General features: G+C 36.4%; 1 protein-coding gene across 2 annotated transcripts in view; it reads left to right on the plus strand.

The window, feature by feature from the left end:
* SENP1 (SUMO specific peptidase 1) overlaps positions 1-27,355 on the plus strand; it is a 57,957-nt gene that overhangs the window by 5,244 nt on the left and 25,358 nt on the right. The window contains exons 4-14 of one of the 2 annotated variants that reach the window (XM_060112750.1): positions 962-1,092; positions 2,134-2,215; positions 3,073-3,114; positions 7,324-7,483; positions 11,456-11,627; positions 19,221-19,324; positions 19,407-19,693; positions 21,239-21,293; positions 25,144-25,182; positions 26,030-26,114; positions 26,346-26,501. In XM_060112750.1, the coding sequence (XP_059968733.1) occupies positions 962-1,092; positions 2,134-2,215; positions 3,073-3,114; positions 7,324-7,483; positions 11,456-11,627; positions 19,221-19,324; positions 19,407-19,693; positions 21,239-21,293; positions 25,144-25,182; positions 26,030-26,114; positions 26,346-26,501 (1,313 nt within the window). The remainder of the gene's footprint in view (positions 1-961; positions 1,093-2,133; positions 2,216-3,072; positions 3,115-7,323; positions 7,484-11,455; positions 11,628-19,220; positions 19,325-19,406; positions 19,694-21,238; positions 21,294-25,143; positions 25,183-26,029; positions 26,115-26,345; positions 26,502-27,355) is intronic. The other variant, XM_060112751.1, reaches the window with a different exon arrangement.

The following is a 27,355-nucleotide window of genomic DNA, read 5'->3' on the forward strand; positions in this document are numbered from 1 at the left end:
AGCTCAGGGACTGGTTCCAGGGTCCTTGTTCTTTAGTACTATTATACTGCTCTCTATGTGATAAATAATTTGATTAAGGTAAAATTTAAATTTCATTTAGCTAGTGGCATTGAGAATTAATTGTGATTGGAACATTTTCTGCTATTCATAGTACTTTATGTCTATAACAGGGAACAGTATGAGGTCAAGACTAGTAGTCAATTTAGGAATAGATTGAAAAATCTATACAGTTTGATCTTATAACATCCCATATGCTCCTTTTAAGTCCACATTAGTCTTCTCTCTACTGTTTTTTCCTTTTGTTTAGTCTACCTTCTTTCTCCTGGTCATTTGTTTCCCTTTTCTCTCATTGCTGATAGCAGTATAAATCACTGAGTTCCCTTACTCTCACTTGTTCCTGTTCTAACTCTTTTATGGTAACAAAGGTTTCAGAAATGGTAATAACGTACAGTTCTGCCACAGTATACAGTAACTGAGCTGATATCTGTTAAGAGCTATATGAATAAATTATGCTTTTTGCAGAAAAAATTTTCAAGTGGATTAAATTTTAAAGTACGTTGTTGAGTTGAAACAGGAAATAAACCAGGGTTAAGAGTATTTGCTTTGAATGGTGAAATTTTTTCCCCGTTTTTTTTTTTTTTTTCTACAGTTAAAATAAAAATTTTCTTTTGGGAAAATTTCATTATTTTTAAAACTTTGAATTAAGCTCTTTTTATTCTTGTACAAGTTTTGAACTATTTAGTAGATGATCTCGATTCCAAATTAACCAATTTCTGAACATGGGCCTGTTTTTTTAACAGTGACATTTTGAGATTTCTTGCCAAGAGTTATGAAGGAGCGGTTTTATTTGACTGTAGAGGTGTTTGGGGGAAATCATTTTTATTAGGTGAAAAGATTGGTTCATAGGAAAGTAGGTATTGAAGAATTATGTGACTTGAACTAATCCGGACTCTTTCCCCAGATGATACTGCTGATAGGCTGAGGATGGATGCTGGAGAAGTAACTTTAGTGAACCACAACTCCATATTTAAAACCCATCTCCTGTCACAAACAGGTTTTCCAGAGGACCAGCTTTCACTTTCTGACCATCAGGTTAGTAATAATTTTCTTTCCTTAATTAATGAATTATTTTGGCTTAAGTTTTCATCTGATAGAGTTTAAATGCCACACTCAAAAGCACAGGAATATATGTAAACTTTTTACAGTCAGTAATGCTAGTATTTGGAATTCTGTTTGATACATTAAAGTTAAATAAGAGCCAGGCTATGTATAAATTCTTGGAGAATGATACCTTTTAGAAACTCTTTATTATTCCTCTGAATATTACAATTACTAATACACAGATCAGCGTTCTTTTAAACTGGTGTCTTAAAATTGCTGAGCGTTAAATGGGGGGAAACTATGAAAATATACAGTACCTCTGAAATTTCTCTGTTCTATAAAGCTTAGTTTCTCAAGGGACCAGCAGCAGCATCACCTGAGACCTTATTAGAAAAGCAGAATCTGAGGCTTTACCCCATACCTACTGAATCAGAATCTGCAGTTTAAAAAAGCTCCAAGGTTTGAGGACTGTTAATAAAGCAGTCTTTCTCAGTAGGAAGCCATTACTAATTAGGATGAGACCATTCCTTGCTGTGTGCAGAATGTTTAGCATCCTTGGGCACTAAATACCTGTAGCATCTGCCCACAGTAATCATTTTGATAACTGAATATATATCTACACATTTCCAGATTTGTACTGGGGTGCAGCAGCACCTCTGATTAAGAACTGTCCTGTAAAGTTATCAAGAGAATCAAAACCAGGTTGATTTTGTCAGCTGCTTTGATATGTGATACACCTGGCTTTGAGAACAGGATATATTAAATACGTATTACCTTCTAATGAGCATTCTTTGAATTAAGTTGTATAACAGATATTTTGCCTATTTTTCCCCTTGAAGCCTTAATCATTTCATCATGTTTTCCTTTCTTACTAGTATGTAGCTTAATTTATTTATAATATATATAATTATAATTAATTATATTGCATTCTGAAATATGTCATAATCTTGTTTAATTATATATTTTTCCTAGTGTATGTTTTTGTTTTATTGTAAAAAATATGGTTTAAGAAAAAACTTTTGTTTTGTTTAGATTTTACCTTCCAGGCAAGGAAATTTGGACCGATCTTATACTTGTTCTACAAGAAGTGCAGCTTATCCAAATTATTATTCAGGTATGACACATTACTTGGAGTCAAGGCATTTCTACCTTTCAGACTTCTTCCTAGCAAGTTGTTTGTGTTTACTGTCTCTAAAAGTGAAAACATTGTCAAAAGCAAAATGGTATTTTCTCCACTAAAACATCATTTTAATGAGCTCTCTGTGTATGGTTGCTATAATACTTAACAGATCTAGTCTCAACCAGATATTTTTTAAAGGGAGATTTTTTTTTAGAATCCATTCTCCTACTTGTCTATTATGCCCTTGTTAAAAGCAATACAGCTTTGTTTTTGGCTTTTGGGTTTTTTTTTTTTTTTTAGATATGTGTATGTGATGTAAAGGTTACTTGTACTGATTTGAAGCACAGAGCTAGCCTATTTGTATTCTGCTTGAAATCATAAATCCTGAAAATTTATTTCTACCCAAGCTTGTCCCTCCATTAGGGCAGGAAATGTTAACTACATGTTTCTGTCTAGCACCTGCCACAGCCATGCTTGCATATTCAAGGGCTTGCCTTTTCAACTTGTGATCCATGACAGAAGTCAGCATTCTCTAGGCTTTTCCTAGCCCCTGGCCTGCCTGACTTTTCATCTGCCCCCTTTCTAAGGTTTGGATTTCCAATGATCTGGCTCTGTCTTGGGGAAACTTAAGAGTTTTTTATTGGTTAGTCTCCTGGCAGTATGACCCAGGAAGATTATAGTGGTCTTCCAAAGTCTTTTCACTCCTCATGCTTTAATCTCCTCACATGACCCAAGTATGGGAATATTAGCCATACCATTGAACCTGTTTCAATGGGATTTTTATAAGGATAAGTTGAGGTAATAAATATGAAATGCAAATAATAATTATTGTTGTTATTTGGCTTCCTCAGGATTCTTTGTCAGCAAGATGAGATCTCCTCCCCTAAAAAGACGTTAGTATGATGCTCTTTTAGATTTATATTATATTTAAATATCATTTAGGTGGGTGGTACTTTACCCTGGGCAGTGGATTTCCTCTTCTGGGGTGGGAAATGGTGTCCACATAGTATGTGCATAATTGTATAGAAAAATCAGTTAATTTTTTCAGGAAGTTAACTCTGCCATCATTATTGTTGAAAAGGCCTTTCTGATGAGCAGAGAGCCTGAAGTATGGCTTGATAGCTTATTAGTATTGATCATAGGGGAAGGACAGTTGAGTGGATAATATTTTCATTTGAACTCAGGCTGTGTTTGCTTGTAATTTTGTATGCTGATTTACCATTGGACAGAATATTTGGTTTTTGTTTAAAGTAATTGCTTAATAGTAAACAATCACATATAGAAAATTATACTCAAGATCTCCTGGCTAACACACCTCTTAACCCTGTGGTCTTCTCTGTTTTTTTATCTGAGTATATATCTATGTACACATTGTATGATTCAAAATATGTGATTTTTTAGCCCAATATATATATTTTTAATTTTCCATCTGCTTACCTGTTATTCTTCTTATTTACCTTTTTCTGTTGATTTCTCATAATCCATGGAATTTATATGCACATTCACAATCCTTTATGTGCAATTCCAAAATCCAAAAAGCTCTGAAAACCAAAAAATATTTTCATAATTTATTTGACATCTAAACCTGACGTGAGCTCAATTCATTACTTAGCAAAAGCTACATGAACTGACATTTAACTGTTTATGTTTTCTTTTATTTATCTCTGTAAATATGAATATTTACACATTTTACTGTAGATATATCAATATGTTTGATAACAGGGTGCTGCTTCAGGTTATACTTAGAAGTGCTACGTAGTACATACCAGGTTATCTTTGTAAAATCCCCCAAATTTTTAATGTAGAAACACAACTGGATCCAGGGGGCTGTGATTTAGGATAATGGGCCTGTATCTTCATTTCCTTCATTTTCTCTATGGTTTAGGTCCCCTTCACCCTCTCCATTTTCAGCTATTATAAATAACATGACTTAAAATCATTTGTTTTAGCTTTTTTCTTTTAAATTTCAGTGGACCCTTGTTATTCACAAAGGATATTTCTGAGATCATCTCAGGTCCCTATATTCTTGACTGTGGTGGTATTTAACCAGAGTGCTGGCTTTCTACTCAGTTACATGACTCTTGAGGGTTGTATTTTTTCTGTTTGTCCTCATGCCACAACTTGATCCCTATATCAAAATTTCATGCCAGAGTTTTTATCTCTCACTTGAAGGCCATTTTTTTTAGGAAAAGAAACAGATTCATAACAGTTACTTTATACATGATAATGACTAGAGAATACCAACAGCAAATAATAAAACCATATTGAAATGGGGTTGCTGAGCTATTAGATTCATTCTCTAAAATACAGCCTGAAGCAGAGGATTCAGATTTATGCCTCTGCCAAGTTTAGCCCCTGACCAAGCAAGCCTATGACATGCCACAGACCTTCTAGGTTGCTCACTGACAATCAGAGCTTTCAATCTGTGAATGCCAAGGGTCTGTATACTTTTTTCTTATAATAAAGACTTTAATTCAGATCTTTTTACTGTGTACTTTTTTAACTTTGTTCCTTTGCCACACCCATTCTTGTTCATTACAAGTCCTGCAGAATATTGTCTCTTATCTCCTATTCTTTTCCAATAATTTCCACATTGATTTCTGTGGTCAGTCACCTTGAGACTTACCTCTTGATTGGACTAGATGTGGGTCCCCAGTTTACCTGCCTCAGTCTCCTCATTCTGACTGTACTGGTCTTTGTCTCCTCTCCTACCTTACTATCCTCCTTCACTAAGATGAAAACAAACACAGGAAAAACTCAAACTTCAGAACCTAGAGTCTGGAGCTTCCCATTTATACTTTACTGGATCTGCCTCTCTGTATCAAGCTTTTTAAATATTTGCTTTTTAATCTCAAGATTAAACTGTTAAAAACATTTTTTTTAATTTAGAAAGCAGAGAAAATGCAACATTTTCACTTTAATAACTTAGTGCTGGTCAGACTTGAAGACCTCTTGATTTTATTAAGAGCACAATTGAAAAGAAAATTAACACATTTTAAACCTTAAAGAAAAGTAGCTTAAGATGAAAAGAAATGATTTTGCTCATGCTTAGAATCATTGTCAATGTCTTATCTTTGGAAAATATGTTAAATTAGGTTGCCAAATAGGCATTTAGTAGGTAAGGTGAATTAAAGCATCCTGTATTCATAATAACTAAATAAATCTGAAAGTTAACAGGAGCAACTGATGGTTACTTTCATACTAAGTGATTGCCTGACACACTTTTTTTTAAATATAAATTTTCATTATGTCCATAAAATTACTGCCTGTCCTTGTAGAAAATTTGTAGGGAAAAGTAGAAAAATCCCCATCATTCTATCAATGGAACACAGCCAAAGTTAAAATTTTGGTGTATTTCCCTATAGTTCTATGTGTGTGTATGTACACATAAGTAATCTTATTTGTGACATTTGCAATCTGACTTCTTAATGATGACAGAATACTGGGTTAAACTGTCAACTAAAAAAGAATGTGTGCAGCCTCCTGTTGGTCCCTTTCTAGCTTTGCTTGATCCCATCAGCAGTAGAGCACAATTCAGTGATTTCGTTGAGTGGGGATGGAACCACCTTATTCTGGTGAAACAGATTGCCTGATCCTGTGCTTTTCCCTTGAATTTTAAAGCCCAGACCTCTGTCAGATGCCATTGAGCAGGCTACTCTGGTTTATCCTTGGTCTCAAATTTGCATTTTTTGGTAGACTTATTCCTCAAGTAGACATCTCTAGTTAGATCATTCCCTAATCAAATTTCAACCAAAAAAAAAAGTATGAGAGAGGAAGATTTCTACTGTTATTACTTTGCTTAAAGATAATGATTTTCTGGTCCTTTAATGAAACTCATTTTCATTAGCCTCACATCTCTTATTTTTATAGTAATAGTAATAGATGTCAAGCATAGTTGTTGATTACAAAGGGAAAAGGTTGTAATTCATTTTGAAAGTAAATTTAATTTAATTATTAATGAGGTCATCCACTGGTGCATCAACTGGTACTAATACCACCCCTGACTGCTGCCTTTTTTCCATCTTATTTAGCCTAAATTCTGATAATCCTGATCAGCTTAAAAAAAAATTCCAATACAATACAAAACTGATACTTTTGTCAGCTGCCAAACTTTTTGGATAGAGTATCAAAAGCTATGTTAAATAGTTTAAGTAACATAAATACGTAATATTGTGCCAAGTTCCATAGTAAAATGCTTTGAAAGAGGATCCTCAAAGTGATGTTGGCATTAGACAAAATTCAGGGAGTAGAGAGTTACATTTTTGTCTTTCTACTGGTGCTCCTCAGTTACATAGCCTAACATCTGAAGTTATTTTGAAGGTGTTGTTTTAAACTGTCCCATCCTGCTGATGGAGAGAGGAGGCTATAAAAATTATTCTACTCCTAGCTGAAACTTTGAAAGATTTTTATCACCCCAGTTTGTAAGCCACAAGTCAGAAAATTCAAATAATAATTAATCCTCGCTTAGTCTGATTGCAATAGCAAGCATCCGAGTATTGATATGTCTGATGATTATAACATTAAGTGACTGAAGGTTATCATACCAGAACCAAATGCATAATGATGGGTCATTCCTGCCATAAGCCGGCCAGAATAAGCAGCAATTAGGTTATCTCTGCTCTTAGACAGAGCCACTGAGTCGTGAACATGGTAATTAAAACAAGAAAGTGACACCAGCTGCTTATTAAGCAATAACTGTTGTTCATTTGAATTACAATTCTCCTTGGCCCTCCACCTGCTTTCTTACTGGTCTGGCCTACCTTCTTTCAGGCCCAGGCCTGGGAGTGCTTGCAAGATATAGTTGGGGTAAAATGTTGACTTTTGGTGGACACCACGGAGTCACATTGATGCAGATAAGGCACATGGCTGTGGCAGGATTCAGCTCCTTCATCAATTTTCAGGTTAGTATGGCTGAATCAATTATAGTTTGTAGAAGTTCCCTTACTGAAGACTTTACTGGCAGTTGAGACCGGGATCTTTCTTCCATTAGAGACATGGTGATATGCCACATTACTTTGGAATACAATGTTGGACATGGTTGCAGTCATATGGAGAACAAGTATAGGTATTTGTTTGATTTATTCAAACTTTTATTCTTCTAGACAACCCTTCCTCAGACAGTTTTCTTGGCTCAGGAGACCTAAGAACCTTTGGCCAGAGTGCAAATGGCCAGTGGAGAAATTCCACTCCAGCATCAGGTTCAACTTTACAAAAATCAAGAAACAGCCGAAGTCTTTACCTCGAAACCCGAAAGACCTCAAGGTAAGTATTCTGGCTGCTCAGTTCACAAGGTCTTCCTCCAATATAAGGGAAAATGGCTATAAGATAGTTGTTACATTGGCATTTTTAAAAAGTAACACCACTTTTAAACTTTAAACCATAGAGATACGGACAAATTCATTTTGAACTTTCAACTTTTAATTTATTTGGTGCTGGATTTTGGTGACAGCCAAATCTTATAATTAGAGGGAGAGTTTTGAGGGAAATCTTGGTGGATATGAGTGTATTGGGACCCTTCAGAATCAATATGGCTATTTTGAACCTTAAAGTGCAAATTGATCAATTTCTGCAACTTCAGTAGCAAAGAAACCAGCATTTTGTAGGCTCTCATGTGAGCAGAGACCTGACTTAAACCAAAGCAACCTTACACCTTAGTCAACTACTTCTATTGTAAAATTAGACTCAGAAAGAACTTGATCATATTTAGCCTAACTTATAAGCCCTGCTTATTCCCTCACCAAACTTCTACTGATTATTAAAGGCAGATGAAGTTTGGATTAGAAACTTTTCCCTCAAGTACTTTATTATATTAGTAAATATTTCTTTTTTAATATGGTATTTATGACTTCTTAAGTATTACTCTGGTGATGGATTTTAGGCCTGTGGGATCATTCAGTTTCCTGCTTAGTCAAAGCTAAGCTTTCTGGTGCTGATTGAAACCAACAAGATGGTTTTTATTTTATGATTATCAGCACATGGACTCTGGAAACATGTGTGAGTACTCCCAGGGATTGTCTTCCCCACTTCTTAATATTTTTAAAAATTACATAAGAATTCATTAACACAGTCACATTGTAAAAGTTAAAACATTGCCAATAAAGCCAAAGATCCCTTGACCACTACTCACAATCTTACTCCCTTCCCCTTCTTGCGTTTCCTTCAAATCTTTTCCTATGCTTGTTTCTCTTTCACTTTCTCTTGCTTAGATATAGAATGATATATATGCTGTGTAATACTATAAAATGTAAAATATGTTATCTTCATTAAAGATATTCTGTATGCATCATTTGGCAAGTTGCTTTTTTTCCTCAATAATACCATGCTGTTATTTTTTTAAATAATGTTATTATAGAAACGGTGTGCATGCTTTGTACAAAATCAGAAAATACAGATAAGCACAAATAAACAATAAAAACATCATATTCCCACCAGTCAGAGGTCACCTTTGTAATGTGTTAGTACATGTCCTTCCAGATATTTTTCTGTTTGCACACATTTTTTTCCAAAAATGAGTTCATGTTGTTCATATACTCTTTTGTAATCTTTTTCAGTCAATCATCTTCTCTTTTTCATTCAGTAAATTTTATCTTATACACTGAATAAGTTATATTTAAGTTTTCCTAGTTGACCCCAAAGTATCCTTTACAGCTAGTTTGTCCAAAGCAGTATGCAGTTTAAAATCGCCTCTGGTATTTATCACCCTTAAGTCTCTTACAATCTTGAACAGCACCCCCTTTTTTTATGACATGACTTTTTTCTGCGTAATGTTCCACCTTTTGGATTTGACAAGTTGCTTTCCCATAGTATCATGATTTTGTCCTCTATCCTCTGTATATTTTATAAACTAGATTTTTGACTTTAATAAAAGCTGATGCTGTGTTACATCATATTAGAAAACCTACAGTCCTATCATTAGTGATGCTGGATTGACCTCTAGATTAGAGTGACAGTGCTCTGGTCCTTAATTGTACAGTTAGGTTTTCTTCCCCCTTGTGACTAGAATGTAATCTAAATGAGGTTACTTTGGCATTTTATGAACAACCAGTTTCAAATCAGCCTAGGAGTTATTAATATCAATTGATAATCCTTAGCTGATAGTAATTTTTTAATTGAGGTATAATTGACATATAACATTATATTAGTTTTGGGTGTGCAGCATAATGGTGCAATATTTGTATATTGATCACCACAATAAGTTTAGTTAACATCCATCACCATACATGGTTACAAAAATTTTTTTTCTTGTGATGAGAACTTTTAAGATCTACTTTCTCATTAACTTTCAAATATGAAATATGCTATTATTAACTATAGTCACCATGCTCTACATTACATCCCCATGACTTACTTGTTTTATCACTGGAAGTTTGTACCTTTTTTTTTTTTTTTTTTTTTGCGGTACGCGGGCCTCTCACCGTTGTGGCCTCTCCCGTTGTGGAGCACAGGCTCCAGACGCGCAGGCCCAACAGCCATGGCTCACGGGCCCAGACGCTCCGCGGCATGTGGGATCCTCCCGGACTGGGGCACGAACCCGCATCCCCTGCATCGGCAGGCGGACTCTCAACCACTGCGCCACCAGGGAAGCCTAGTTTGTACCTTTTGACCTCCTTTGACCTGATGATAATTTTAGTAGTTAATGAAGTAGTATTTTTCTCATTTTATCATTTCTTTTACACTAATTAATTGGCACTCTGCTATAAGGGAGAGCTTTTTTCCTCATTGGTTAGGGCTGTTTGGTTACCCTGAAATAGTTTTCCTACTGGGACGGCAGGGTATGTGATTAGATCTTTCTTTTGCATTACCAATTTTCAAAGTAAGTTTTTATTTTAATCGCCCCTTCATGTGGTTCAAATGAATTTTTCTGTTCTTTTTTCAGTGTCATGGATTCAGTGTGTTTTAATCCACGACTACAATCATTATTCTTTCAATGCTTACATTCTCACAACTTGGCTAGTGGAAGTTCCTTCAGGCTTATGTCTGTGCCTGACTCAACCTCGTTAGTTGTTGGTAGCACCCTTGCTTTCTGGCATCGCAAGTGCTCTCATACTGTTTCTTTAGGAAGAAGAATCTTTTGCATTAAACACACACACACACTCTAGGAAAAATAAATACAAAAGACATTGTGGGGAATTCATTATATCTTTACCAAGCAAATTATATTGCCCTTGCCATTTTTTCCTAGCCATTATCTACCCATCCTAAGAAAAGAACCGTGTTCTGAAATTCCAAGTTCTTGCTCCTTTCCCCACTCTAACACACATAGGAAACATTAGAGTTTGAAGGGTCAGAGGGAATAGATGTACTTTTTAATTTTCTTTAGACCTAGTCTGATTCCATTTGGATCAGACCACATGTACTGATTTAAAGAGTTCATTTCAATAAGTTCAGCTTAGTCAGCTATGTACTTTACTCTTCATCCTCAGCAGAAGGAAAGAAAATTAATTATATTGAGCACAAGTACTGTGCTGGGTAATGATATTTGAAAAAGCACATAGAAAAAAACTTTAAATTATTAACCTAATCTTAGAGATAAAACTGGATTTTGAATTCACAAAAATATTTTTCTTGCCAATTTTTCCCATTATTTGAGGCATGTATGGTATAAAGAAACAAAGCAAAATTCTCCTTCAAAAGAGGTAGATAGTGAGGGCAGGAGGAGCAGTCAGTGATGCAGCCTCATAAAAAGCCTTCTAGTTTTTTTTAATGGAGGATGGGAGCCCTCTGTTGGTCTTTTAGGAAACTTAAATTCAATTGAAAAACAGTTGAGAAGCTTCAGCTTTATCCATCTTTGCATATTTAATCTTAAAATAATTCCCTCCAAAAGGCTGGGAGAGGGGACTGCAGGGAGTAAATAGAAAGTGTGTGCATATTAGCACAGCTAGAACCCAGGTGCATACCTAGAACCCAGGTTTTCTGAAGAAGTCTAATCTGATAGGCTTTTTGTCATACCACACAGGTCTATGGTTCCTGACCAAAGGAACTTATAGATGGAGACGCTAAGAAATATAATTTTATGTGTTTGATAATTACATAGTTTGGCAGTTTAAGACCTCCTAAGTGACAGAACCTAATGCAGCAACTCATGTATCATTTCTTGTGTATTTCCCTCACAGGGTACATCTGTCATTCTGCTAATTTTTTGTTTTTGTTATTTCTTAAAAGTGAAAATAATCACCTGGTTAGATTTTTACTTACTGTTCTTGTCTTTTCTTACAAACTTTTTTCTTTTTTTAGTGGATTATCAAACACTTTTACAGGAAAGTCAAACCATCATTGTCATTTGTCTGCATATGAAAAATCTTTTCCTATTAAGCCTGTTCCAAGTCCATCTTGGAGTGGTTCATGTCGTCGAAATCTTTTGAGCCCCAAGAAAACTCAGAGGCGACACATTAGTACAGCAGAAGAGGTAAGGAAAACCTGCAACAAAAGCTACTAAAAGACTCTCCCTACATTCAGCCATTTGTTCCCTCTGGCTTAGATGTTTATTAACCATTCCATTAATCCTTTCTGTGTTTTTTTTCTTTCTTAATTGCTCTTTTTGAGTGCCAGCATCTCTTCTAAAGAAAGTAAGGAGATATCTTAGCAGGACTTCAGTATTTTTCTTACCATCTTCTATTCCTGTTGGACAGCACACTTAATCTTCAGTATTGTCTGAGTGGCTTCTCATACATCAAACTATCTCTGTTCTCTTTTGAACCCTTATTAAAGCTCTAGTTTCATGTGGCAAAGCTGTTAACCTTGCTGGATTTGATACCTGCCCTTCTTACTAGGATAATTTTTCCTCAATATAAAAGAAAAATCAAGAAGCCAGCTAAATAATTTACATCCTTTCATTTGAGTAAGATCTTTGAGATCATAAACTTTCTCCACAAGAAAGATGTTGTGTTGACACTATGTTATATTCATTCAGTAAACTTAGGAAAAAATCAATTCCTTATATATAACATATAATTTATACAATAAGGAGATGTGCTTACACCTGTTCAATTAAATATTTATTGTGCATCTAGTCAGGTTTGGACTGGTTGCTGTGGAGATACAAATGAATAATAATGACCTCATACTTATATAGCATTAGAGTTTCCAGCGTGCTTTCCACATGTATTATTGTTTTGAATTATTTTAACCTTGTGAAATAGGTAGAGATGAGGTAATAACCACATTTTACAAAGTTGGAAAGTAAAGGTCAGAGGTCACACAACTAATAAATGGCCAGCCTGCAGCCCAGTTCTTCTACAAGAGTCTAGAAGGTATGCTTTCTGTTATACAGCGTGGTTATGTGGTTCCTGTCCATTGGTGCTTACAGACCGTGGAGTCAAGAATATAGCATTATGTGCTAAATAATTTTGTAATTTGGCGGTGAAGATCTCTTAGGTGGCAAAACTTGATTATTTGTTACATAGTTAGTTTAAAATGCTGTATATTTTTTGGTTTTAAATTTGTATTGAATCTAAAATATTCAAGCAGAGGATGACAGAGCTAGTAAATCATAATTATCAGGGGGAAGGATAGACAAGAAACTGGCACCAGTTGCATTTGGTGATAAGAGCTGAGCAACAGTTACGAAAGGGCGATTTATTTTTCACTGTACCTTTTGTAACATTGAATTTAGCACGATCTGCGTATCAGTTATTACATACATAAATAATTCTTTTTTAGTTACTGGAGCTGTTGGGGTTGTGCTTGTGCTAGAGTGCAGGCAGCCAGCAGGGTACCGAGAGACTTGTGGGGACTGAGACGGTAACAGCATGGCAGCCGGTACAGGCCTCCCAAACCCGTCCCTGCCCCGTGTGGCTGCTGCTGGCATCACCAGTGCCCTTTAGAATGTGTTCATTGTAAGCCCCCTATTCACCCACTAGCCAATCAGCCCTTGGGACCACTCAGCCCCTCCTCCTTTCACCTCCACTTCCAGCCTGAAGACTTGGGCTGACCCAATACTTTCATCCTTCCAATCCATCTTCCAGGCCACAGGCTGGGTCAAGGGAGGACATGAAGCTGGTTCCTCTTTCCTTCTGCAGTGTCAAAAAGATGCTAAGGATTGAACCTATCCTATGGAACAAGAGATGCAGGGAATTTTGCCTCAGTTGTTTTTAGGTCTATAATCTGCTATGAAAAGCAAGTCACCTATAGTGTAGGAATATGGAGTAACCCATATTATATGCACGAGATGAAATATTGGACCAAACTTTATTAAATGAAACTCTCAACAGATGATTTAGATATTTAGTCTTGGATATTACAGATAATCCAGGTTAAAATGTTACTTTTTCCCCCTGGACTAAAATTATTGATGGGAGCTTATAAGCTGGAGGAAAAGTTATTTTCCATGGAAATATTGGGATCTCCAAGAGACATCTGTTGCTTATGTTAAAGAAGGAGAATTGTGTATGAATCTTACTTCTGGAGTTGTCTAACACCTTCAGGAATATGAAGCTATCTGCAGAATTAACATGTCACCACTGTGCTGTTCAGTCTTACAACGGGTTTGAAGATAATACATGAGGAAGAAGAATTTGGAAATACGCAGGTGGTGGCTGTACCACCGCTTGGCTGATGGCTGATTGAAGGGCAACATTAAAGAACGATACTACCCAATAGGGCAGGGGTCCCCAACACACCGGCCACAGACCGGTACTGGTCCCTGGCCTGTTAGGAACTGGGCTGCACAGCAGGAGGTGAGTGGCCGGTGGGCAGTGAGCAAGTGAAGCTTCATCTGTATTTACAGCCACTCCCCATCGCTCACATTACCGCCTGAGCTCCGCCTCCTGTCAGATCAGCGGTGGCATTAGATTCTCGTAGGAGTTCGAACCCTACCGTGAACTGCGCATGTGAGGGATCTAGGTTGTGCGCTCCTTATGAGAATCTAATACCTGATGGTCTGAGGTGGAGCTGAGGCAGTGATGCTAGCACTGGGGAGCGGCTGCTAATACAGATTGTCATTAGCAGAGAGTTTTGACTGCACAGAGACCATAATAAATCAATTGCTTGCAGACTCACAAAACCCTGTCAGTGAGTGGCAAGTGAAAACAAGCTCAGGGCTCCCACTGATTGTGTATTATGGTGACTTGTATAATTATTTCATTATATATTGCAGTGTAATAATAATAGAAATAAAGTGCACAATAAATGTAATGCACTTGAATCATCCCAAAATCATCCCAAAACCCCGTTCCAAGGAAAAACTGTCTTCCACGAAACCGGTCCCTGTTGCCAAAAAAGGTTGGGAACCACTGCAGTAGGGTTACCACCAGCCACGTGCACTATTTAAGTTAATTCAAATTAAATAAAAGTGTACTTTCTCAGTCACACTAGCCACATTTCACGTACTCATTAGCCATATATGAATAGTGGCTACCATATTGGACAGTACAAACAGAGATCATTTCCATTATCACAGAAGATACTCTTAGCACTGTTACAGATGATGAGAGTTTCTGTTTAGGAAAAAAAAATATTAAGGACAATAGAAATGTTAAATAGTAAAAACAAGTAGTTTCTTTTCAGTTATATGCTGCTTCCAGACATGCTTCTCTGCTACATATTGAGCAGCATTTTAAGATGTTAGACTGCCTTATAGATGTCACTGATGGTTTTCTTCTTTTTTTTTTTTAAGAAAAGCATACTTTATTAATTGTCCTTATACTTACTAAACTTTCTTTGGTCCTTTATTAAGTTTGAAACATAACGTTAGCCAACTTCCTTTAACATTTTATCCAATTATAGCTTCCTTTCCTCTCAATTTCCTAATTTGCTTTCTCAATAGAAAATAGTTTAATAAGTTATATACATAGAAAGATTTTTTTTTTACTTTATACTACCAGATGCTCCAAAAAAGGATTATGTTTGAAGTTTCAAGTGACTTACCTCCTTGCATCTTGCATTTGCTTTTGGTAAAGCCAAATGTTATGTGTTCTTTTGAGAGTTGCTTAGACTGTTCTTTCTTTGTCCAAAATGGTTCTAAATAAAATGTAATATACACAGCCAGTGTTTTATTGTTTAATGAAGCCCCAAAAAGAAAAGTGCCTTGCATCATTTAAACAAAACATAAATTCTTATAACTTCCAAATAAACATGTAGAACAGTGAAAACTTCTTAAACTTTTTTCTGTAATTTTTTTTTTTTTCGGTACGCGGGCCTCTCACTGTTGTGGCCTCTCCCATTGCGGAGCACAGGCTCTGGACGCGCAGGCTCAGTGGCCATGGCTCACGGGCCCAGCCGCTCCGCGGCATGTGGGATCTTCCCGGACTGGGGCATGAACCCGTGTCCCCTGCATCGACAGGCGGACTCTCAACCACTGCGCCACCAGGGAAGCCCTGTAATTTCTTTTTTAAACCATAAATCAGTTTAAACAGAAAGTATGACATTTGAAGGAGTTCAGATAATTATTTGGAATATGGATTTATTTCTGTTCATTTTATGTTGTCTAGTGACTAAGGTTGTTCAGGCTCAGACAGAAGCTTTTCTTTGAAGATATATTTATTGGGGAAAAAGATTCGTGGGGGACTTTTGTGTGTGTTAAATTATTTTTAAAAATCAACTCTTTGCGTTCAGTTAATCTAGATTTCTTGTAATTTGCATTAGCTGAGTTGCTTAATGGCTCCTTGGTTTATTCATGTTTTATTTATAAGTATAAAAAAAAATTTTTTTTTTTTTTGGCTGTGTTGGGTCTTTGTTGCTGCACGCAGGCTACTCTTCGTTGTAGTGTGTGGGCTTCTCATTGGGGTGGCTTCTCGTTGCGGAGCACGGGCTCTAGGCACATGGGCTTCAGTAGTTGCAGCTGCGGGCTCAGTAGTTGCAACATGTGGACTTAGTTGCTCAGTGGCATGTGGGATCTTCCCAGACCAGAGATCAAACCCGTGTCCCCTGCATTAGCAGGCGGATTCTTAACCATTGCTCCACCAGGGAAGTCCTAAGCATAAAAATTTATTTCAAGAAAACATTTCGCTATGTGATATCAGGAAGGAGGGAAATGTTTCTAACTTTTTATGGTTTAAGTCTTTTTTAAAAAAATTTTATTGGATTATAGTTGATTTACAATGTTGTGTTAGTTTCAGGTTTACAGCAAAGTGATTCAGTTATACATATATTTATTCTTTTTCAGATTCTTTCTCATATAGGTTATCACAGAATATTCAGTAGATTTCCCTGTGCTATAAAGTAGGTCCTTGTTGGTTGTCTATCTTATATATAGTAGTATATGTACGTTAATCCCAAGCTCCTGATTTATTCTTCCCCCCACCTCATGTTTCCCCTTTTGGGTGAAGTGTTTAGGGTACCACAAATAAAGGTCCTTTCTTACCTCATTATTCTTGGTGTTCTCTGGAGGTCTTTAAGTGATGGGCATATTTTTTATTTTCCCTTGGTATGCAGAGTAACCTCCTACACCAGTTTATCTGCTTTACTTTGCTCCCTATGTTATGATAATACAGTCAAAGCTTTTTAAGATGTAGTTTGTTGGGACAGTGAAAATGAACTAAAATGATTGGGTTAATATCCATGACTCAGGTGTGGTATTCCGCTTACGGTTTCCCTTCCCTCCTTCCATTTTACCACCCCTGAAAACAACATACTGTTAACCCCGTAGTATAGTGGATTAGGTTACTTGGTGTAGTGGGAAGGTGGAGTCAAGATTTACATGGAGGGGTATTCAAAATTCCAGTCATTAAAGTGCCAGATAACACAGCTTTCCTGTATATAGGTCGCAGTGGAGTTGGTTGGCAAAGATCTCTCTTACAATCTAATAATCTGTAATGATGCTTCATTCTTCATATTATCTACTTGAAGAATTTTCATAATAGCCAATTTATGTTTTAATAAAGAGGCATTTATTTTAATTGTGGTTTTTAATACTGTAGACAGTTTCTTCACAAACACTAAAAAAGACCACCATCATCTTGAATATAATATTAATGTCTAAGGGATAAAATAATGGTGTTTATTTTCTTCATATAGAACATTGCAAATTTGTTTTTTCTCTTGGGTCTATTTTGCCACCAAATGCTCAACTAGTTCTACCTTTTCTGATCACTCAACTATTCAGATTTAAGGATATCTCTTTCTGGGGCCTCCCTGGTGGCGCAAGTGGTTGAGAGTCCGCCTGCCGATGCAGGGGATACGGGTTCGTGCCCCGGTCTGGGAGGATCCCATATGCCGCGGAGCGGCTGGGCCCGTGAGCCATGGCCGCGGAGCCTGCGCGTCCGGAGCCTGTGCTCCGCAACGGGGGAGGCCACAACAGTGAGAGGCCCGCATACCGCAAAAAAAAATAATAAAAAAAAAATAAAAAAAAAAGGATATCTCTTTCTCATAAGGAGTTGTCATGCAGCACAGTACAAGGTGTATCTTGTTAGATCAGTAACATTATACTGACAATGTAATTGAAATTTACTATACAAAAAAAAGATTCAAGAAGAAAAAATTTAGTGTCTCTTTACCTTTGCATAGATAATTGCATTATTGTGCTTTTTAAATTTTATTTATTTATTTATTTATTTATGGCTATGTTGGGTCTTCGTTGCTGTGCACGGGCTTTCTCTAGTTGCAGCAAGCGGGGGCTCCTCTTCGTTGCAGTGCACAGGCTTCTCACTGCGGTGGCTTCTCTTGTTGCGGAGCACAGGTCCTAGGCACGCAGGCTTCAGTAGTTGTGGCACGTGGGCTCAGTAGTTGTGGCTCGTGAGCTTTAGAGCGCAGGCTCAGTAGTTGTGGCGCATGGGCTTAGTTGCTCTGCGGCATGTGGGGTCTTCCCGGACCAGGGCTCGAACCCGTGTCCCCAGCATTGGCAGGCGGATTCTTAACCATTGCGCCACCAGGGAAGTCCCTTCACTGTGCTTTTAACAAACATTTGAAACTGAATGAAGTGCTTATGTGCATATTGAAATGTCACAGTGTAGGATGTTGCTAGCACTGGCACAAAGTATTAAAATTATTTTGTGAAGATTGGTGCTTGTATTAAACTATAAGATTTTGAAAATACTGGGGCATGTTATTTAATGAATGCAGCCCATTGCTTCAGGGGATCTGTGCAGAGTAGATACTTTACCATGATTATAGTTACAAGTCCTTATGTAATCTGGTTCTCTGCTAAGTGACCTCATTTCTTATTATTCTTCTCCTGATTCACACTGACCTTACTATTCCTTGAGCACATCAAGCATATTTCTGTCTCAGGGCCTTTGCATTTGCTCTGACTCTACCTGGAATACTGTTTATAAATGTCTATGACTGATTTCTTCCTTTGATTTAGGTTTCTATTGAAATATCACCTTTTTAGAAAGGTCTTACCTGTTCTTGCTGTTCCTCCTCCATCACTTTCTATTCTCTTATCTTTCATTTTCTTCATACTACTTGCCTAGTTTATTTGTCAGTCTTTCAACTGTAATGTAAGCTTCACAAGGGCATGGACTTTATTTCATTCAGTGCGGTATCTTAGTGACTGGAGCATAGTAGGTGTTTAAGTCAATAAGTGAATTATGTTGTAGATGTAGAGTATGTGCTTTTCCCTAAATTCAGTATTGGGGCTTGAGGGGGGAAAAAAAGTAAATAATGAAAACCATCTCTGGAAAATACTTACACTCTTAAAAATTGGATAGAATAGGAAACTTTAGCAAGATATCCCACTTGACTCTTCTGGTTACTTCCTTGTGGTTTTTCTAACAGGTATTAGGAGTCAAGGGATTTGTTGGAGTCCTATTTAGAAGTCCTCAAATGTTTTATTTCTGGCACTCTATAAGTGACACAAAAGTGGCCTTCTGCTTTCATATTCTGTAGTTTCTCTATTTACGTATATGCCCCATAATTTTCCAAAATATACTGTCTGGTATTTGCTTCACTCAACTCCTCTTATGTATACTTTACAATTTTCTAGAATATTATTAATGAACCATAATTCTTAATTATCATGAGGACGCTGACAGAGCTTTGACAGAGCTTCTGGGAGTCTAGATACTACTTTGAGAAACATTTGCCTCATTGGATGTATTTAAGATTTTTTTTTCTTTTATAGACAGTTCAAGAGGAAGAACGAGAGATTTACAGACAACTTCTACAGATGGTCACAGGGAAACAGTTTTCTGTAGCCAAACCCACCACACACTTTCCTTTACACTTGTGAGTCATGGAAACATTTTTCAAATGAATTTAATTCTACATTTTGTTATTTGATATTGAAGTTGTATTCTTCTCTTGCTAGGTCTCGATGTCTTAGTTCCAGTAAGAATACTTTGAAAGACTCACTGTTTAAAAATGGAAACTCTTGTGCAACCCAGATCATTGGCTCTGATGCTTCATCATCTGGATCGGCCAGCATTTTAACTGCCCAGGAACAATTGTCCCACAATGTGTTTTCCATATCATCTTATACCCCAGATGTTGTTGCATTTGGATCCAAAGATTCTGATCCTCTCCATCAACCCCAACATCACCACTCTCTTTCACATCAGCCAGATAACTTACCAGCTTCAAATACACAATCTGAAGGTAAAAATTGTGTTGTATAAGTGTATTTTGAACCCTAATAGCCAATTAACAGTTTATTGGATCCATGTGAATTATAGGCAAGGTAGTAATACACATGTAACTTAATTAAGATATAAGATACAAGATACCTTAAATACATTTAATTCAGTTAGCTGTGCCACGAGTAAATGAAGCATATAATAAGTAGCTTACTTTTTTCTTACATGGAGATGCAAATGATTTCCTATAATATTTTATTTAAAAGATTAACTTCCCGAGCAGTCTTGTGTCAGAGTATATTAAGCCAAATTACTTCAGTACTGTCTCTGTTTCTAGTACTTTACAATGAAAATTAAGCACTCTGAAGTTCTAGGAGTTTTGGAACATCAATTAAGAACTGAAGTAAAAGTTCTTAAACAAGTACTACTTATAAAACCTGTATAGTAGGTTTATGCATTTTGGAATGGTCATTGGCAAGTTTGGAAAACAAAGTTTTTTACCTTACTTTCAGCTAACCAAAATATTCAGTCTCTTAGCATTCCAGTTAATTAAAAGTTTTGCTCTGGTAGTTTATTTTTTGTTTGCTTAGTTTTCCCCTTCTTTAAGTGTGCGTTATGTGTGTATTTATGGTATGTATTTAGGCATGTAACTTAAAACAAGTTTTATGTTAAGTGGTTAGACATTAGGGATCTTTTGCTAGATCAGTCTCTAAGGCTCTCCCCTCCTTCAGGTCATTTATTTATTTTTTTAATCTATTCCTCACTTTCTTAAAATTCTCACTTGGGGATTAAAATTATTGGTGACATCATTATATAGCTACACATATTCATGAAAACTTAAGTTTTGTGAGGTGATTTACTGAGAATTATTATTAAAAGCTGTTAATTTCAGAAGCATGCATTGTGTGGCAGATGCTTAGATACAACTAAACTGGAACAAATATACTACACTGAACTGTTTAATTACTTTCCTTGTACCATTTATTAAATATTCTAAATGGGATTCTAATCATAGTGCTTTAGAAGGACATGGTTTCTTCCTCTATCAATAGAAAATAAATGGTCGAATGACAGAATTTATACTCTTTAGAGTCTGCTACTTCTCTCATAGCGGTTGCTCTCTTTCTTTCTGCCTTCCCTCCTCTTCTTGTCCCCTCCCCTCTCTTCCCTTCCTCCTTCCCCTTCCCTCTTTTACCTTATTCAGTCTTGTGGTAGCTCATGAACTAAAGACTTTTGAGAAATCTTGGCACATTCTTGTTTCCCAGGAATAGAAAGAAGAAGCACAGGGAGCAAGCTCAGCCCAGGAGGAGATGCTGAAGGGCATATATACTTTCTTTTAGAGTGATTGCTTTATTTGTGAGGCAGGCTCTTCACTAAGCCCTATTTATGGCTCAGTGAAAATGGACCTGCCTCTCTTTCTCTTCCATCTTACCTTTATCCTTGTGCTGTGTTATGTTTATGGAAATAGAATATAACAAAGTATAGGAACTTAAACTACAGACATCTAGAAGGTACAGCCATGTGGAATTTTGTTAATAATGATATCCTCTTGTGTTTTATTGTTTAGGATCAGACTCTGTGATTTTACTCAAAGTGAAAGATTCCCAGACTCCAACTCCCAGGTAAACTTTGGTTAAAGGACATTTTTAACATATTGTTCTCCCTCTATTTAATCACCGTTTCTTCACTAAGATCTAAGTAATATAAAATGGCCTCAACGCAGACCTCTCTTATATGTTGTTTGAATTATTTCAGTAACTTCCTGATTAATCTCTTTTCCTCCAGCCTCTATTTTGTTCTTCATTCCATTTTCCACCATGTTTTCTAATCCATTCTTTGCCTTGTTCTTCAGTCCATCTTCCATTCTGCAGAGTGCTCTTTCTAAAATGCTTATCTAATCATTCATTAAACTCCCTCGAGGGTGGCTTATCAGACATAGAATCAAGCCCAAACTCCTAGTATGGTATACAACACCCTTCCTCCACAAGTCTTGCTTCCTATCATGCATTCTTTCCTTTAACAAGTATTTATTGATCGTCTGTTGGGTGCCAGGTACTAGTATAGACGTTGGAGGTAACAGCAATGAACAAAATGAAGTTTCTGCTTTCAAGGAGTTTACATTCTAATTGTAAGGGGTGTAAGGGGAGGGATGGGGGACAGATAGAGAACAAATAAGCAAATAAACACATGCCTGTTGGTGATAAGTGCTGCAAAGAAAAATAAAGCAGGGTAGTATATAGACTGGGGTTTGGGGGTGCTATTTATCTAGGAGAGTCATGGCAAGTTTCTGAGAAGGTGACATTTGAGGAGAAGCACAGTGGAGGTGAGAGAAGGAACCATGTGTAAATACTGGATTCTTTCATGTGTTTATTATATGCTGACTTATAAGATGATAGGTATTTTCTTACCTTCACATTGTGTGCCTTCTGCCTGGTATGCGCCCCTTCTCCCCCCTCCACTTGTCTATCTGGCAGTAGTCTTTTTCTTATCTTTTAAGTCTCAATTCAAATGTGATCTTATATATGAAACTTGACCCCTCTGAGAGGTACCAAGTACTTCTTCCTCTGTAGTCCAATAAGTTGCTACTCAGATTGCTATGTCCTTGCCATATCTGGCCTTAGCAATTCAATTGCTAGAATAATAATGGTATCAGTTTTCCATTGAGAAGATTAGGGATAGTAAAATGTTCTTTCTCATCTCAGTTCCTCTGTGTCTTTGCAGCTCCCCTGTATGTTCTAAATTTTAGATATTTTAAAAAATTCTCCAGTTGTTACAGTTTCTCAAGGAGACTTTATAGTTTAGATGTTTTATTCTTTATACTTTTTTTTTTTTTTGAGTTAGACCTGGGTTCTGATCTTGCCTTTTCCAGGCTTCATGTAACTTTGGACGAGTTACTCTTCTAAACCTCAGTTTCCTTATCAATAAAATGCGAGTATTAATACCTTACTATTGAATTGTTGTGAAGATTAACTTACAGATAAAACACTTATAAAAGTGCTTTACATGTATGTGCAAAAATAGGTGTTCTTTCTTGGGAAAAAGTTGATTTCATGTAATGGGTGCTCTCGGTTCTTCAGTTCTTTACTGAGTCTGCCTTTCCTTTATGGAGAATTTCTCCTAGTGATGACTGAAGAGTGAGATGGACAAGAAGTAGTCTTGGGTAAGGCTTATTGGATGATGCTGTTCATCAAAGTTGGAGTCTGCTCTCCCAAGGCCTGGTTGATTGATTGCCTCTTTATTCTTAATCTCCCGGCATTCCCACTCGGTTAAGTTCCAGCAATGCAGATCTGCCCTTATTTCCCAGAATGTGCCATGTGTTTTATGCCTTTGTGCCATTGTACATTCCAGCCCTTCCCCTTCTGCCTGGAATTCCTTTTCTCTTCTTGTCCACTTGTTACACTCTTATTTTGCTTTTCAGAATCTGACTCAGGTGTTATTTTTTTCTCAGGACGTTTCTCTGGCTTCTCCTGATAGCATTAGTCTTTCCTTCCAGTACTTCTATCTCTGTACTTTGTTCGGTACTAGTACCTTTGCACTACCACCTGGTGCCCATAATAGTGCATGGCACATCATGGGTACTTAGTAAATAAATCTGTGTTAAATAAATGAATTTCCTAGAAAGCCTGAAATACTCTCTTGAGTAGCCCAAATACTCATCATCTCCATTTTGGCTTAATACTTTGGTTTATTAGAAGACACTTTATAATAATAGAAAGAACATAGTCTTTGGAATTGGACATAAATAGTTTCTGATCCTGGCTCTTCTAAAACAAATTATTCTTTTGAACTCAATTTCCTTTTCTGTACAGTATAAGTAATATTTCCTTATTACACATTATATTGAGTCTTAATTAATTTGAGGATTATTGTGAGGTTAACTAATAAGAAAAACCCCCCAAAGAGAGTTTTATACATAAAGCACTAAGTAAGTGCTCAGTAAGTAGCTGTAAGTATTATTGCTTCAATTATATGAGAAGTAATGTATAATCTCTGAAAAGCAAACAGATTTTGCTTTTTCCTCTGCATTTTGCTTTCCTGCGCCAGCAGATACCTTGATCCATTAAAGAGAAGTGCTTGGCCCTTACATTATTTATTTATTCAGTAAATACTGACTGCCTGCTATGTGTCAGGCACTATTCTTGGTGCAGAGGATACAGTAGTAAATACAAAAGAGAAAAATTCCTATCCTCATCAAGTTTATATTCTAATAAGGGGAACAGACAAATTTGAATAGCATGATCCAGTACCATGAAATTCTGTGTGATTCTTGTCACTTCATTATATTGTTCAATAGATGTATTCTCACGTTCATTTGTTTTTAGTATCCCACACTAAGTAGTTCCTCACGGTGCTTCCACTGATCTCTGTGACTTTCTTTCTTGGCTGTTATATCAGTCGTTCACTGTGTTAAGGAGGTAGGCTACCGACAGTGGGGAGGTAATAGAACAGCATGTTTATCACCAAACCCCAGAACTAAGGATGATTGGGAATACTAATTCTCAGAAGTTAGGCTAAGGAGCAAGGGGACAATCTCTGAGCCCTTATTCTTGCCTTTACAGGACAGACGGTAGAAATTTAAGAACTGAAAGGGACTCTAATCTCCATGTTTACAAACCCAGAAATTGAGGCCCGTGGAAAGGAAGTGACTTGCTCAAGGTCACAGAGCAGCTCCAGGAGATACTGGTCTCTTAAATTCCAACTTGATGCTCTGTTTACTTGTTCTACGTATCTGAAAGTTTTCTTTGGAAAACTGTTCACTCTTCTCTAATTTGGTTCTATGAGAACTCCTTCAGTTAGGGGCAAGAAGATAAGAAAGGAAACAAGAAAGTCTGAGAAGAGCAAAAGGCTCTAGAACAGAGGACATACCTGTGACTCTGCTAAGCACTTCACTTGGGTTGTCAGCAAGAGCTGCATGGAGTAGAACTGGCCTTTCATCTTTGGAATGGAGTTGTATTGCTGATTATCCGCTTTGGTTCATTGGCTCATTAGCCATTTGATATGGGCTATTCCGTGGGCGGGGATTTTCAGTATCTAATGTGATGTGGTTGAATGTATTTTTACTCAAGTAGACCTACGAGAAGTCCAAGAACTCATAAGATTTTATTAAACGATTAATAAATCTGTCTATCTGAGCCATTTGGAAAGAGGAACGTTCTAGCTTAATATATTGCCTTGACAAGTGATGTACTCTTTTACATCGTGTTGGTCTCTCTTCCAAGTAAGGAGCATGCTAAACTTAGTTTCGGCTGAATGTTGGGTCATCTTTTTAACTGTACGTGTGCAGATGACTCATATTTGTATTCCTTTACTTCCCAGTTAGAATTGTTGTATGTAATTTAGGTCCTTTTATTTATTGCATACTTGTAAAGCATTTTTATAAACTGTTTAAATAATTGGTTTTCTTGATGAAAATATTTGATTTTCCTTTATGTCTCCTGCTCATTTGTCACATTTTTCTTTTCCCACCCATAGTCCTACTTTTTTCCAGGCAGAGCTGTGGATCAAAGAATTGTAAGTTATTATTTTTGGTATCATTTTTCCCTCTCTATCACTTTCTTTTCAGTTAGAAGAAATCAGTTAGCCAATCACCCTACCTATTTTTAGTCAGTAAAATTCCCTGTTTGTCAATATAGAAAATAACTTTTAAGTTATTGGGTTTTAAAGGTTCTATTGGAGTTGGGACATATCTATGCTCAGGTTTATTAAATCTGTAACAATTGTTGAAGCTCAACTGAATTGGAAAAATATTTCAAAGTTAGCTATTATATAGAAAGGAAAGTAAGTGCCTTTATTTTCGCATTGATAAAACTAATTTATTGAATAATCTTTATTTCTGGAGTTTGCAAAATCACTGAAAGTTTAGTCTCTAGTTTCAAGGACTCACTTTGAGTTATCCAAACTCCCGGTCTAGTTGATTTTTTTTTAAGAAAAAACCCCGTATTTCTTCTTCTGGATCATAAATACAATATTTGAACTAAAACCTCGATGGTATCTTGTATTATTCTCTTCTTTGGGATTCAGTTTCATTTTTGGATTTCTAGAATGAAGCTTCACTTTCTCCATAATCTTAGAAGCGTGTTTTTAAAACAGGACTCCACATTTACGAGCGCAAAAGTCACTTGTTCATGTTTAGCAACAAACTAGTAATTTTCATTATTTCAAAAAAATAATAATAGGATAATTTCAGTAACACCATGTGGTTTCACTTTGTCTTAAAGTAAGTGTAGTGATAAGTTAGTATAAGGATTTTAGACTTTCTCTCTGAGGGTTTTGTATTTAACGCTCCTTGTGCATCAGCAGTGTTCTTGACGCTGAGAGAGTGGTCTGCATTTGTGTCACATTCCTTTTCATTTCCAAGGACTAGTGTTTATGATTCTCGAGCCCGGGAAAGATTGCGCCAGATTGAAGAGCAGAAAGCACTGGCATTACAGCTTCAAAACCAGGTAAAACAATATTTTTGAGATAATAAATGAATAGCACATCCAGGTTGAAACTAATTTTAGAAGGTTACCTGGATTGGGGATCAAAGTTGTTGTAACTGCAAGATAGTGTGGTAGCATAGCATTGTATGATAAGTAGTCTATGTTCTTGGTCTCTCCAGCTAGTACTACTTAGTGTACATAGACAAATAGTAGATTTCTTTATTCCACTTATTTTGAAGCTCTGTTTTTCAGAGACTGCAGGAACAAGAACATTCAGTACATGATTCAGTAGAACTGCATCTTCGTGTGCCTCTTGAAAAGGAGATTCCTGTCACAATCGCCCAAGAAACAGGAAAAAAAGGTCATAAATTAACGGAGAGCGAAGATGAATTTCCTGAAATCACAGAGGTAAATTATATACTGTAAATTCCTACACTAGCAAGTGTTGTGTTTAGAGAGAATTCTTTGGACAAATTTCAAACATAAAAGTAATCTGGTATTTACATTGTATTGCATACTCCTGCTTTCATTTGTATTGCATACCAATCTTGGCTTTATTTTTAAAGGATTATTGAAAATCCAGGAAAGAATTATGGGTGACTTTTAGTGACTTCAGTAAAAAAACATTTAATTTGTGTTTCATTTCATGTGCACTTTTACTTAATGCATGTGTCTGGTACTTTGATATCAAATAGTAAGTTGAGCCTTACCTTTTTTTTTAATCAATAAAACGCAGAATAAAAATTTGGAAAATACATAAAAGTCTGCATACATTTAAAAATCTGTTCCTTAATTCATTCTTCTGTTTGAAAAACTATCATATAGCTAGTGAGTGTAACACATTTATTATAGTTCTACTGAATTCCACAGTTTTACATTAAAAAAGTAAAACGAATTTTTCTAGGAAAATGTTTCTGAAAGACTTCACTACCTTTATTCCCTTATTGCCTTTGAGAAAGATTCTGTTTCTCAGGAAATTGTTTGAACCAAAAATATAAAATATAATTAGGTCTTCTCATGAACTTAGGAAATTTGACAGCAAAAGGTTATTTCAGACTTCAGGAATAATATGAAACAAGGGTCTGAAATGTACTGAAACAGAGAAGGGAGGACAAGCTAGGTTGGAAGGAAGTAATCAGGGAGATTACTGGAAGGAATAGAAACCAAAATGTTAGAAGTAAATAGTTGATTTAAGTCTAGGGATTGCATGGAGCTTGGTGAGAGATTGCTATGTCTAAGGCCATGTATGCTTGATCTCTGAC

This window comes from Mesoplodon densirostris, chromosome 11 (assembly GCF_025265405.1).
Source record: "Mesoplodon densirostris isolate mMesDen1 chromosome 11, mMesDen1 primary haplotype, whole genome shotgun sequence".
Classification (NCBI taxonomy): domain Eukaryota; kingdom Metazoa; phylum Chordata; class Mammalia; order Artiodactyla; family Ziphiidae; genus Mesoplodon; species Mesoplodon densirostris.